A 16,084-nucleotide genomic window follows, 5' to 3' on the forward strand; every position below is an offset into this window, starting at 1 on the left:
TATTGACATTTTAGATTATTTTTAAAGATGTACCAAATTATTAAAGAGTACAGATACTAATATTGTGGATATAATTCGTTTATTTCATTAAAAAATAAAAAAAACTGTTTAAATATTTGTTAAAAAGGACCAATTAATATGATTCCAGTATTCAAACTACATTAACTGACTGCATTGATTAATAATAATTGTTCCAAATACTAAAAAACTGAATTTTGTATGGGTATTAGACAGTGTAACACAAAAGTAACACCTTAAAAATGATATTTCATTTTTTAATAAATGCTTATTTATAACAACAAAGACTTTAATTTTGATAACTTATTATTATATCGATTTCTGACTCAATTCCACATTTATTTAGAATAATTTATTAACGAATACAATTAAGTATGTAATTAATTAGTATATGGGCGGAAATAATGGTGCTATATTTAATTAATGGTATACTCTTTTATAGATTTAAATAGTTTTCTTTTTGCATACAACATTATTGTTTTTAGCAAAACGATAATATTACTAGAATGTCAATATTCCATGGGTGTCAATAATAAAATGTCAATAGTCCATGGGTATATTGATGAATGAGGTCTAAATTATAAGAAAATGCATTTTCTACGAAAACTTGAAGGGATAGGTAAAAATGGTATAATACAATTTGATAGACAATTAAATTGTGCATCTGATTCTCCTAAAATATACAGGGCGTTCCATTTAAATTAAACAAGTTATTGGCGTTTAAAGCTATAAATTATTTAAAATAATTTTTTAGACACTCTGTATAAGGTAGTATTATTTTTATTATTGCAACACAATAACTGATCAATAAATAAACTTCAGTAAATATTTAGTATTAAACACTTTTGTACCCTTGGAGAAATGAAGCCTTAAAATTTTTACTGCAATTTCACAAAATTGAAAATATTTCAAAAACGGTAAGGTTTAAGTGTAATAAACCTTAATCAAATTTACCTTTATTTTAATCGTAGAAGCTAAAAATGCAATAATATACAGGGTGTTCGATTTAAAAAAATACAACTTTGATATTTTTTACTTATTTGGGACACTCTGTATCTTGTAAAATTATTTCTAAATTGTACCTCTAAAAGTCCTTCATCAAATCCAAGACTTAAAATTTGTAAAAATCTCATCGTTTAGCTACAATACTCCGTGTCGTATGTGGTGAACAACCCTGTATAGGTTTTCTTTAAAGAATGTTCAACAGATGTGTTTTTTAAGTTTTATTTTTGCCATCACATAGATATTTTATTGTCCAGCAAAATGGAGATATTATGTGGAGAGGCAATGAGCACAATTTAAAACTATTTCTAAATGTACAGGGTGTTTCAGAACTAAGACCCATACCAAAGTTATATTTTTTCTTATGAAACACACTCGGTATTTATTTCATTTTTGGATTCTTGGACCTAAAAATTGCATTTATTAAAACTTTAATTTTTGAAATATTTAAAGATATTGAAATATGCATGCTACAATAGAATAGATTATCAACACCCTCTACATTACTTTTCAGAATAAATGCTGAGTTTAAAGGTAAAGAAATAAACTTAAAAACTAAATTTATTCAGGAATAACAAAAATTACTGATTACTGATTACTGACATACCTTGTACTTTTCAAAATAATTTTAAATTATGCACATTGTCTTCCTGCATGTATATGAGTATTCATAAAATAGTTTGTTTCTACATCTTTTCGTTTTCGTATAATCAACCGAGGCGAATGAGGTGAGCCACCCTGTATTTATGATGGTAGTGACATAGACCTGTCATTTCACTTCAACTATTGTTTTACCTGTCACTTTTACATGTCAGTGGGTTATAAGATAATAGGTATAAGAAATTATTCGAAAAATTTCTTGTTAAAATTTTATTTTATTTAACTATTACTATTTACAGATATATTTATATAGTTATAATCAAGAAAATATAATTTTTAATATGTTTACCATTGGTGCCTCAAATGCCATGGAAATTGCAAAGGCCGTCAAGAATGACAAGACGAGGTTTCCAAAGAATATAACTAACTGAAACAAAAACAAAAAGAGTGTATTATTTTAATAGAAAAGAATTATTGAGCATCGATGGTACGATAATTTAATAATTTATCAAATTTTTAGTCTTTACTTTTGGGAAGGTACACCAAAAAACACTAAATCGCCTTCTATATTTTTTTATTTGTAAATATTCATAATCATCATCTCATAAATCCATCACAATCTGGCAGCGCTATCGCCATCGCTTGTCATTCAAAGTTGATCACGTTCATCGGAAATTGTTTTGCGATTACAAAAGTCAAAAACGCTTTTGACTAAAACTGTTTTGCTCTTTCTCTGCGTGTCCAACCTAAGTTTTAAATTTGAAAAGTACACATTTGAGGGAAGTATCTTACCGTATAAAAGTTGTGCAGCTGTATGGGGCCATCCAAGGCGAATCCCGTGAGGCACATCATCATCGGATGGACAAGGTACGCACAAAACGTTAGTCGACTAAGTGGAAGGAACAGTCTCCAAGACAGGAAACTGTTAAGTGGGCCACCGTATCCAGACGAACAGGCTATGGTTATCCAGGCGATTGATACACCCCATGCGGTATGTCCTAGCGCAACCTAAAAAATGAAAAACTGCATAGCGCTATAGGAATACAGGCTTAAAAATAGATAATAACGGAGTAGTCTATCAAAAATGTATTTTGTTGCTCAAAAAGATTTAAAACTCTTAATTAGAAGACTTTCATGTCTTATATTTAATAGAGTAGTAAGTACAAAGTTTTGTTTTTTATTTATATACATAATATATTTGTAACTTCTTATTATCGTTTCAATTCCGTTTTTGAGAACGACATTTAAAAAAATAACTCACTAATTATTACAATATGTTTCTTACGTAAAATGCCGAAGCTGGTACTACCAATCCTTTTCTACCTAAGCCATATACCAAAGATCCTAAACACGATAGTGCTAATATCCAACCAAGTACCATGAGCAGATAGTGGATTTTTATTTTGCAATCGTTTTTGTATAAGATGTAACCTGTAACAAAACAAAAAATAACAATTTAATTAACTACATTTACCATTTTTGATATTTTTTTCTATAGCATCTACTATAGTTCTTCTCGCATAACTTCTTTCGATATGTAACATCAAACGAAAGATACTTAGATAATAGATACAAATATGTTCTGAGGTAAACGTTGCATTTGAACAGTTTCAAAAAATATTAAGAGGTTATTATTTAATTTATTTTAAACCTTATTGATATCCTTGTATAATTTTTAGTAAATATATTTTAGAAACATTTCAAAGAACAAATTAAATATAAATTGTTCTAATTAAAATTTAATTTTCTTATTAAAAAAAAGTTGAACTGGGTCTGTTTTTTCTAAAATACTTTTTAAACAGATAAACACTTTGTTGAAACTTCTAGGGGATCTAACAAAAGGCAGATATCTAGATTGAGAAAACCTAGTAACTTATTTTAGCTTCCAAGATACATAATTAATTTTAATAAAATTAAAGGGAAAGGAAGAGTGAGAGGAACAAATAAATACTTTCTAAATATTTGCAACCTGAAAATCTAATTGTGGTGTATGAATAAAGTTAATACTTGCCTAATTATTTATACTATAATAATATACAGGGTGTTTAAAAAAACATGTGCCATCTCTCGTGGGCAGATTCCTCTCGTAAAAATAAGATTTATTTTTCATATTAGCATACGACAGAACGCCAACGGTTTTTATAGACGTATCTGTTTAAAAAAAACTTCTCTAATAGTTTCATTTAAATATTTTAAATAGATTTTTTCTTTGTTTCTTTGTGTTATTTTGCTACCGACGACGCACTATGGTTTCTAGCAGCTACCTTTTTTGAAGAGATGAATCCGCCACAGAGTTATAGACATTTTTTAATTTTATTAATTGTCATTAATAAAATTGCGTTTATTGAAGTGGACAAAATATCAAGATACAACTTTTAATCGGCATTAAATGACCTACACACTTTTGCTAACAAGCGGGAAAAAAGTCAGTGGCGTGCATGTTTTTTTGAGAAAAATAGTCCAGTGACAACCCATATGCACGTCCCCACTCATAGTATCTTTTACTTAATAATTCTATTTAGGTTTATTGAAGAGCATTAAAACCCACCTTCAAAAGAATAACTTTAGATATTTTTGATTAGCTCCTTTACGAGTTATCGCCGATATCTTTTTAAATATTTCTCCTTTTTTATGGCCCTGTATTTACTTATGAGCAGGGTTGGCATGATTTAAATCAAATGATTTAAATCATAATTTAAATCGTGATTTAAATCAAATGATTTTTTTAATTTTAATCATGTGATTTAAATCAAAAAAATTTTTTATTGAAACAAAAATGTGTCCTAGACAACTATAAAACATATTTCTATATCAGGTATAACAGATAATAAATCGAAAAATAATTGTAAATGTTATAAAACTACAGAAAAATATCTATTCGTCAATTTAATTCTTTGACCAATTTTTGAAGTAATTTCGTGTGAATCCATTAGACCGCTAAACGCAGGGATTTATTTTAAAATTTATGTATAAGTGACAAAAATTCGCTGTTCAAATACATATCATTCGCAAAGTCTAGTGCAGAACTAGGTTCTTCTAATATAGAGACTATATCTTCATTCCCGAGAATCTATAATCGTTGTCAGAAAATATGTTGTTTTATATTTTAGTAATAAAAAGTGTTATATTAAGTATGTTTCCAAATGCATACCGATATTTTGATCTGCAGTAAGTACTTTACACTTTGACATTAGATATTTATAATACATACGAATTTCATTCTCTACTTAAGAATATTTCGGAACAATAGTGTATTAACCTAACCTTTGAAGGACCATCGTAAAGCTATTCCGATGTTACAGGGAGGCACAAAAAGTAAATTTTTACTCCGAATAGAACATAATATTTTTTATAAACATTACAAATAATTTTTTAATCAATTTCAAACATTACAAATAATATAAACAGTAATCGAGCAACAATTTGTACACTCTGTTGAATTTTACACTTAATATGTCAGTTTAATAATATATTTTTGTACTTTTATGCCTAGGAGTTAAAATGACAAAAATTAATACTTTTCAGACGTTTGAAAAAAAAATCCTTTTGATCTGAAGCGAACGGCTTTTTTTGCAGAATATCTTGGTTAGGTTAGGACCGATGTGGAAAAATCACAACGCCCCGTAGAATTGTTAATGTTATCGGTATCGGGGTATAGATTTAGCCATTTAGGATAGGACTTTAATTGAAAATAAGTCCTAGTCATTTGGAAATCCGATTTAAATATTGTTTTGAATTAAAATCAAAAAAATCTGATTTAAATAAAAAAAATCTGATTTTTTTTATTTTTTTTTTTAAATCATGATTTTTTTCAACCCTGCTTATGAGCACTAGTCAAGGTAAAATATAACTGTCAAATGAAGTTGTCATTTCAGAAATTTACCTATTTAGTGTTTTATTATTATTGAAAACTCATTCCTACATCGGAAATCTTAAAGATGTATTTATAAATACAAATTAATATGAATTAAAGTAAAATAAAGTAATCAATTACAAGGTTAATTATAGTATTGTTACGTTTTTCCTCGGTTCTGTATGGATAGAAAGTCACAATTTATTTAAACACAATTTATTTAACAGTAATTAACAAAAACAATAACGATAAAAGACTTAAAGAACTATTTACAAACGATTTATAACTATTTATCTAGAAAGAATGTCAACTGTACTCGTTTATTTATGTCTGTCTTCTTCAGGCTACAGCCGCCGGCTTTTATACCCACAGCTAAAGATTTCTCGAATAGTCCATAAATCGTTAGGTGCATAGAGAAAGTTTCGAATGTTTTCGTATGTACTACTCCATTCCAGTGGAACTCGATTCTTCTCGAAACTTCGAATGAATCATTACGGTGTCTATTCTTTAATGCGATTTTAAGGTCATCTGATTGCGGGACATATAGTTAGGTTAGGTCGAGTCCACACGGGTCCGCAACAGTATTATTACAATATTCAATAACTTATTAATTTAGGTACTATTAAATTGTTAGAACTTTAGGATTTAAGATGTTCAAATATTCCCCCAGACTGCTAGACAATAACCCAGGCGATCATACAATTCTATTCTTACATTCGCTAGTTGCTAAACTGAAATTCTATTGCATTCGGCAGAAATAGCATTTTTTAACTCGTCTAGATTTGGGTATTTTTTATTCTTGTATATCCTGTTTTTTAAATGGCCCCAGAGAAAGAAATCATTTGGCGAAATATCAGGAGACCTTGCTGGCCAATTTACTGTATGATTTAGGCCAATAACGTTTCCGTTATACTATTGTCTAAATATTCCCGAACAGCCAGGGTACTATGTGCCGGGCAGCCATCTATTTGGTACTAAACTTCCTGATTTTCCCTAGCGGCATCATGTACAGCAGGTAAAATGTGATTTTCGAGTAGTTCCAAATAATATTCTGCATTTAAATTTCGCGTAAGAAATAATGGCCCGATAATATTGTGTCCGAATATCCCTGCCCAAACATTTACTTTCTGTGGATATTGCGTCCTTGTTTCGACAAACCTGTGTTGGTTTTCTTTGTTCCAATATCGATAATTTTAAACATTGGGTCATTATTTAAGGTAAACGTGCATTCGTCAGTGAAACATATGTTTTTAAAAAAGTCCCTATCCGTGTTTGCTCTTTCCATCATATCAAAACAAAACGCCTGCCGCCGTATTTCGTCCCCATCTCGTAGCTCTTGATGCTTTTCATATTTGAAGGAATAGTATTTATGTCGCTTCAAAATTCGAAGCGCTGTAGTGTGATCTATTCCTACTTCATCCTCAAGTATCTTTGTTCCTGCCTTGCTTCACATATGCAGTTATTTATTAGGGTACCTTTGGTCTCTAATCTCTGGATATTCCTTGCGATTGTAGATTTTCCAGGTATCGGTCTATTCGGATACAGAGCAGTAAACATGTCCGACACCTTTTGATAATTATTTCCTTGATAATACCATTTAATCAATACTTTTTCTTCGGTAGTGTAATTCTTGGCTAATATTTTCGATGTAGGTATGAGTTTTCAATAATAATAAAGCACTAAATAGGTAAATTTCTGAAATGACAACTTCATTTAACAGTTATCTTTTACCTTGACTGGTGCTCATAAGAAAGGAGAAATATTTAAAAAGAAATCGGCGATAACTCGTAAACGGGCTAATCAAAAATATCTAAAGTTATTCTTTTGAATGTGGGTTTTAGTGCTCTTCAATAAACCTAAATAGAATTATTCTCTAAAATAATTAGGGAAGCCAATAATTGACCGCATTAAAATTTACATGGGATTTCCTATGTCCCGCTCGACGATGCAACACCCGGTACCTATAGATATTTATACAGATGTAAAAAGCGCCAAAACTGGAACGTTAGTGACAAATAAAGCAGTTGATGACATGTTCTGTATACTAACCTGTTGACATCCCTATTAAATAAGGTCCTATCCTCATCCAAGGCTTGTCATACAGCTCGTCAAACAAGGCAAACGGTTGTTCCACTCTAGCCACGTACTGATGCCTCATCGCTATGATAAACGTCACTATCCAGGATGAAATTAGTAACAAAATCATGGAAATAGACACGAATTTCAAGGCTCTAGTATTCCTAAAACAAGATTCTGCATTATAAATAATTAATTATTAGAATGATTTCCAATATAGGTAACTTTGTTCAATGGAAGCACTTGAAAGCAGCATTAAAACTATCAAAATCAAACTTCCAATATTTTTATACATAAGAAGCTATTAGATAATTTATCAGCATAAATCATAATTTGTTATATTCAAAATAGGTTCATACTGGAAGCATATTTCATATTATTAATATGCTGTATGTACAATACGATCGAAAAAAAAACAACATCAAAGACGGCTAGAAAATGACAATCGATGATAATTTTAGCGAGGTCAAGCCCTAGACGTTATTACTTGGCCCGTACTCTATTTTTTAATGGCTCTTACTGCCAGTGAAGGTTGTAATTTATTTTTATATTGAGTAAAAATGATTTTTAAATGGTGTTGTTTAAAATTAGAGAAAAAAATTTTGGAAATAGATTTTGTCTGGAAACGTTCTATCCTTTTTCAATCTTTCAAGTTTAATGTCAATTTTGAGTACGTAATTTTTAACTTCTTTGACGTCTTTTTTTTCGACTATACGGTATTTCAAATGCAATTTTTCATAGTTCTCAAATCTAAGATCTATTTCTATTAAAATGTGATCCAAAATTTCGAAAAATATTGCACTATTTTTTTAAGGAAATTCAAAAATGTATTTTGTCTCAGAAAGGGGATTAAATGAAATTTTAGCTTACCTGACAGCTATAACTAAGAATATCGAAGCTATCACATGAAATTGGGAGTCGTTGGCAAGATACCAAGACCACAACATACAGAACTCCTTTTGAGGAAAGAAGTTATTTATATATAAAATGTTTCTCCACCAGAATTTCTTACAAGTTACATGATCATAAATTGCAGGAGAGAATACGGAGTTACTAAAAAAGAAAATAAAAAGTTAACTTTTAAAATAATTGAAATAAATAAGAATAGTAAAAGGTAAGTATGCAATATACCTAACCTGTGAATATTCTTCATCACAATTTCATTGAGAACTAGGACATAAAAGTACGCTGGGGTAAGGCGCAGAAATCTGTAAATTATCATGGAGGAAAACTTGAATATGTCCAGGAAAGCAGCTTTAAGAAAATGTATGGATTTGGATGATTTTTCCTTTTTGCCATCGCTTCGAAGAAACATCAATGTTACTAGAAGACCACTGAAAGAAATAAAAATAGAAAATCAATTAAAAATGTAAAATATTTATGTGTACTTAGGTGATGCAATAATTTTTCCATTTATGCTATGAAGCGCATTAAGATGATAACATAAAATTTAGGTTTGTACATCCTGGAAACTTATTAGCACAACACTGGATGACAAAAGTTAGTTTTTAGTGCCTACTTGTAAAATTGATTCAGCCTCTCAATTATTAGTGCCGTTAGGATTCGGCGATAAAATGTAGGTCCCGTGTACTTGTGAAACACTGATGACTCACATCACAAGTGCGTATGATCGAAAAACAAACGGTCCAGATGGCTTGGAAATAAACATCGATGACATTTTTCTATACCTTTACTTATAAAATGACAGGGATCTTCATTTCATATCCATCGCTAACGCCTTTTTTATTATATTGTACATGCGAGAGGTACGCCTACGCTCTGTATAGAGAAGAAGAAAAAAAAAAACTCTAATGTGCTGTCTTTATCTGTGACACTGTAATTCGTTTTGACGCACCCTGTATATACAAAACAATGTGGCCTATTTTAGCCTATTTTAGTATGGTTGATTTTGAATTAGACTCTAGCATAAAATAATTACCGATACATAGAGTCAAAAATATTCTATTATACAGGGTGTCCCTGAAATAAGGGCAAGTACTTTAAAGAGTGGTAGATCTCGATAAAAGAAACATATTTTCTCTTTATCGTTTTTCAAATAAGTCCAAAATAACGGAGTTATTTTACTTTGAAAATTTCCAAAAAAAATGATTTTTTTGCTAAATTGTTGAATTTTCTTTCTTGTAAATTTAATCTAATACCTACATATGTTGCCACATTAACAAGAAATTATGTTTTTTAACTAAAAACTAAAAAAAATTCAAAAGTTTTTTTCAAAAAATTTCGAATTTTCAAATTTTTTTTTCGCGAAAAAAACCTCATAGGCGTGTTGGGGTTGAACTATACTACCAGTTAAAATACTTGCACTTATTTCTGGGACACCCTGTATATTTTAAATTTTGAGAGCTTTATACCGGATGTGTTTCGAAAGTGGCTCACCCCTATAACTTTTTTATTTTTTCAGATAAAAAACGTTATTTAGTATATTACCATAATATATGACATAAATTAGGATTGATAGACATATTCAATTAATTGTTGTTGGTCGCCTTCCTGTTTCACCGGAAATAACTACTAACTTTTGATTTTTAAACGACTCCCTCGGTAATTTTTTATTTAAAAAAATACACTCTGAATAGAATGACATATCATATGTCAACTTTTAACATTTTTCTATATGGTTTATTTGAAATTATAACTTGCGGTTCGTAACAAAAACTTGACTCGAAATACCAAGTGTGTGGTATCAAATTATTCGTAAAAAATAATTTTTCCAAGTATGCTAATGAGCCACCCACGTTCCATTTGAAAAAATTGAGATATGATTAAAAATACGATTTGGGCATATTTAACCGGCCAGGACAAGTCACGAAAAACATTAGATGATCAAATCTATTTTTCCTAGGATCCTTGATTAAAAATTAGTGTTTTTAACACAGCCATAGCACTCTAGATTGAGATTTAAAATACAATTTTTCCGTAAGCGAAAATGTCAAAAGTTGACTTATGATATATCATTCTATTCAGAATGTCATTTTCTATCAAATAAAGTAAAAATATACCGTGGGAGCCATTTAAAAATCAAAGGTTGTAATTATTTCCGGTCAAACAGGAAGTAACCAAAAACAATTGAATACGTCAATCAGTCCTAATTTATATCATATTAACATACCAAGTCTCGTTTTTTTTATCTGAAAAAATTAAAAAGTTATAGGGGTGAACCACTTTTGAGACGCACCCAGTATACAGAGTGACCCATTCATCTGAGGATGTCCAATATCGTCGTTGTTTACGAATAAATGAAAAAAAGTTTTATATAAACATTGCATAGTTTATAAAGGTGCATATCTTAAAAATATTTTATTGTACGCAAGTTTTTTTTAAATTGCAATCGCCGCGCCGGTTTTTTGTACAGAACTGGATTTAGACCTTTTCGACGATATTGGAAGTGCTCGCATTAACGGGCCACCCTGTATATCAAGGTGCTTTGAAAATGTGCGCTATTATGGCCCGCATATTTTGCAAAAAAGAGTGTAGTAACAATCCGATCTTATACCCAAGATATAACTTTTGGACTTTTGGATATGTCTAAATTTGGAGAATTCATTTTACTTGTAGGTACTGATATCTTTCCAAAACGTAATAGAAGTAGGTACCTGATAAAAAAGAAAGTATCCACCGAGAAAGTGGCGTTCGATATAGTCTGGTACATGAAGTTTTTCTCGGTCAAATTCCTCAACGTCTTGTTCCGACCCACTCCGAACGCTGCCAAATAAGTGTGCACCATCACGATCCAAGCGATGGAGAAGAACCTTAGCCCGTGCAGGCAGTTGATGGAGTCTTGGGGCAGCTTCTCGACGGACAGCACCTTCTTGCCGTTGTTCAAGGCGGAAAATGCCAACAGTAACCTTAAATATACATCTGAAAATATAATAACTAAGGGCCGGTTTCGTAGGGGCGGATTAATCTTCAGATCTCTTAGTTATCTTGAGATTTCCTACGATTTACAGGTTACGGAAATCCAAAAGCTTAAAGTCCAGCTGGTGGATTGGGTCAACTAAAAAGCTTCAATCTGAAGAATAATCCTGATAATTAAATATTTATTAATACTCTCACCGGCACGAAAAACGTGCACTTAAAATTTTGATGTATTTTAAAGTTTAATATACACTTCCCCCCATCACAATAAATTAACGCACCACAAAAAAATAACTAAAAGTTTAAGTTTTTGTCAAAACCACTTATCCGTTTTGGACGATTTTTTTTGAATGATAGGTTATTCTTTCCACAATGTTGCTATACTAACTGTATTTTGATAAAAACTGTTTTTTTACTAATACCGGGTGTAGCAATTATAACATGTTTTTTAAATAAAATTTGTACCACCCTGTAGAGTTGATCAGTTATAATATCAAGTTAAAATTGAAATCACATTTTAGCCTTATCTTTTTTTTTACATTTTGTTTTTTTATTTACTCCATTATCTTTCTTATTACATGAGAAACATTTTTTGTTCTCTGGCAAAATTTAGCCTCGCTCTTCGATTATCTCTAGTTAAAGCTGGACCTCGGGCGGCAACTCTAGTCTCAAATTCTATTCCCTCAGTCGCTGACGGATAGTTTCTGTGCAAACTTGTAGACCATTGGTATCTCTGAGTTTGAAGGGTCCGAGCTGTTACGAAACGTTATCTTAATGTTGAAAGTTTTAAAAAACGTTCCTGAATCGGATTGGTTTTTCGATTCCTGCCTTGTCCCGTCCTGCGACAATTACTCCCAGTATCTCTATACCGTTGTATAACTCGTGAAATGGTTGAGTGAGTTACATTAAATTGTTCACCAATTCTTCGGTAGCTCCAACCTTCCCCAGACAATATTAATGCTTGAGCACATTCTTGGCGTGTAAGATTTCTTGTCTCACGTGCACGTTGTATATTTTTGATATAAAAAAAAGGACAAAAACGACTGACACTGACAACAAGCATCTCTATTTGACATTTACTGGTAATCCGTGTTTTTCCATAGCCTGCTACTTACTTTAGTGAGTAAAATGAAAAAATGTTAATTAAAACCAATATTAAATCATGTCATCCTATAAAATGTTGTTTCTCGTGTAATAAGGAAGATAATGGAGTAAATAAAAAAACAAAAGGTAAAAAAAAGATAAGGCTAAAATGTGATTTCAATTTTAACTTGATACTATAACTGATCAACTCTACAGGGTGTCTACAAATTTTATTAAAAAAAACACGTTATAATTGCTACACCCGGTATTAGTATAAAAAGGGTTCCTATCAAAATACAGTTAGTACAGCAACATTCTGGAAAGAATAAGCTATCATTCAAAAAAAAATCGTCCAAATCCGATAAGTGGTTTTGACAAAAACTTAACTTAAACTTTTGGTTATTTTTTTGTTGTGTGTTAATTTATTGGGGAAGTGTATTTTGTTCTAGTAGACCGATTTTGATGATTTTTTAAGCAACATGTAGCTAAATTCTTTGACTTTTCAGTATCTCTTTCTAATATGAAAAAATGATGATAAAACAGTTTCTTGTTGAACTTTTGCCACAAATCATTTCAATTTTATGAGTTCAGTCTAATAACTATTTAGTCAATATGTTTAATTTGAGTCAATGATGACAGGTACTGATAACTTCGATTCCAAATATCTCATGAACCATTACTCGTAGAGATCTTTACCAAAATACCTTTTTTACGACAAAAAAAGACGTCGTAAATGTATTTTTTTTACTCAGTAGTTTTATACTGGTACGGACGAAAAGTTATTGCGCTTCAAACCAGTAAAAAATATGTAGGCGGCGCCCTCTACAAGTAGGAGACACTAGGTGACATCAAAACCAAATTTCTCATGTCAAAAACTGCCAGACGCCAATTTTCATCCAAATATTGACGTTACTTCAGAAATTATTTGGAAAAAATCGAATTAAAATGAAATTTCTACACCCTGTATCTCCGAAACTAAGTATTTTAGGACACACATATATTCGAACTTTTTTACTTATTTTTACCTGCAGAATATGTTGCCGAAGTTTTCGGAATACAGTTCGAACCACCCTGTATAATAATAATTATTATAAAACTTACTACTTTCCTTTTTTCGATTGTTGCCTTCGTTGGCATTTCCCTCCTTGTTTCTGCTTACTTCTAGGTCTTTACTGTTTCTTTTTTGTATCACTTCAACGATCGAAGCTAGTACTACCAGCAGTATGATGATCAAAGTACAGCCACTGAAATATATTTAAAAATGAGTAAATAAATGAACAAAAATCGGACTTGATGGTGATTAATAAAAACACTCGATAAACGAGTAATAACAAGATACAGATTGTTTCAAAAAATATGTGCCATCTTTCGTAGGGAAATAATTCCTCACGTAAAAATAAAACTTTTAAGTGTTTACAATCGCTTGTTTCTTCAGTTATACTGGACACGTCGCAACCATTCCATTATAGGATCGAATAACTGTTAATGCTGAACAATTTGTTTGCCAACAGTCTTCGATAAAATAAGGAAAAAGAAGAAAAAACATCGCATCACTCGTGATCACGACAATGCCAGCTCCCATAAAGCACGTCAAACTACTGAATATTTGAAAGAGAATAACATCGAATTAAAATCATTGCCTGTATTCACCCGATTTATTGCCTAATGACTTTTTCTTGCTCCCCACTGTCAAACAAAATGTACGCGGGCTGTGATTTTTATCACCTCAAGGAGCTGTTGAAGACTTTCAAAACCATGTTTCTACGATATCAACTTCAGAGAGGAAAAAATGTTTCCAGAAAAAAAACTTCGTTCTTTTGTTCGTTTCTGTTTCACTTTTTGTAAAAACTTAGAAGACAACCTACGTACCTACTATGCCTAATATAAGATTTAATCATTACTGACATAGTTTTAATGGTTACATATTTTGTATTAACTTAATAATTGATGTTCATAAAACATTTTTATATTAAATGGTATTTGCTGTTGGAATGTACAGATTAAATTAATAAATTAATAATATTTTTCAAATGATTACATAAATTTAAAATTAAGTTATTTTCTAAAAAATAAACACAAAAACACAAACTTGTTAAAAATGCAGTTGTACTTTAAAATATGATATAATTAAAAATATTATATAATTATAAAAGTAATATAGAACATTTTACTAAAACGGTTAAACTGTTTATAAAACATTATAAATATGTATTTAGAATTAAAATACACTTTTTTATGGATAAAATTATACCACAGATTATACTATGTTAATGTCTAGCATCGACATATAAGATGGTTTACATAATTTGCAGTTTTTGTGTCAGTACTTTCACTGCAGTGGACTTTCTTGTTTTATAAAGGTTCTAATAATTTTGGAATTCTATAAATTCTATCAGTACAGCGTCATGGTTTACATAACTTAGTGCATTCGAATTTGCCCATATTGATACAACGCACTATGTGGTTTTAAATATAAGATTCAGTGTGATATTTCCTTTTTTTCCATAGCGGCTGTTAAAATTGCCTATTTATCAAAAATAGTAGACAAAATAGTACTTTAACAGCAAGGGTAGGTTAAGTGATACTTTAACAGCGAGGATAGGTTAAAAACTTTCAAAAAATTTCTTCTCGCACGTTTTTTAATTGCTTCCATTTTTGAAAATTTTTGTATTCCTTTTCATAAGTTATTGGGGATTTAAATGGAAGTAGTCTGGATATGGCGTTTGTCGCCTCAGCCCGAATAACCTGTAAGTAATTTACTTATTTCGTTTTGAGTAGCGATGGGAACTATCGAATGAATTAGACTATCGAATGGTTACTGAATGAATGATTTCAACTATCGAATGGTTTCATTCGAATAAAATCATTCATTCATTTGTATACTAAAGCATATGTGACAACCTCGTCGTGCGACTAAATGGTTATCGTTAAGCCACGACTATCGAATGCTTTTGATAAATGAAATTTAGTATTCGTTTGATTTTTGTGTGCGTCAGTGACGATAATATACAAGGATGTTCACCACATACGACACGGACAGTATTGGTAGGCTAAACGATTAGTTGTTTACAAATTTCAAGTTTTGTTCGATGAAGGACTATTAGAGGTACAATTTAAAAATAATTTACAAGATACAGAGTGTCCCAAATAAGTAAAAAATATCAAAGTTTTATTTTTTAAATGGAACACACTGTATATTATTACAATTTTAGTTTCTACGATTAAAATAAAGTTGTAAATTTGATTGCTTCTATTACATCTTAAACCTATACCGTTTTGAAATATTTTCAATTTTGTGAAATTGCAGTACAAAATTTTAGGCTTCATTTCTCCAAAGGGTATCAAAGTTTTTAATACTAAATATTTACTGAAGTTTATTTATTGATCAGTTATTGTGTTGCAATAATAAAAATAATACTACCTAATACAGAGTCTAAAAATTTATTTTAAACAATTTATAGCTTTAAACGCCAATAACTTGTTTAATTTAAATGGAACGCCCTGTAGATTTTAGGAGAATCAGATGCACAATTTAATTGTCTATCAAATTGTATTATACCATTTTTACCTATCCCT

General features: G+C 30.5%; 1 protein-coding gene across 1 annotated transcript in view; it reads right to left on the reverse strand.

Annotated features, from left to right (window-relative positions):
* Positions 1-1,911: 1,911 nt before the first annotated feature.
* Positions 1,912-16,084, reverse strand: part of LOC115879182 (nose resistant to fluoxetine protein 6-like) — a 51,234-nt gene continuing 37,061 nt past the window's right edge. Inside the window, 8 exon segments of the mRNA XM_030895874.1 lie at positions 1,912-2,047; positions 2,413-2,628; positions 2,906-3,051; positions 7,523-7,713; positions 8,420-8,602; positions 8,686-8,883; positions 11,164-11,428; positions 13,610-13,752. Of these exon segments, the coding sequence (XP_030751734.1) occupies positions 1,940-2,047; positions 2,413-2,628; positions 2,906-3,051; positions 7,523-7,713; positions 8,420-8,602; positions 8,686-8,883; positions 11,164-11,428; positions 13,610-13,752 (1,450 nt within the window). The 3' untranslated portion in view covers positions 1,912-1,939.

Source organism: Sitophilus oryzae, unplaced genomic scaffold, assembly GCF_002938485.1.
Source record: "Sitophilus oryzae breed Bouriz unplaced genomic scaffold, Soryzae_2.0 scaffold_1576_pilon_pilon, whole genome shotgun sequence".
Lineage (NCBI taxonomy): Eukaryota > Metazoa > Arthropoda > Insecta > Coleoptera > Curculionidae > Sitophilus > Sitophilus oryzae.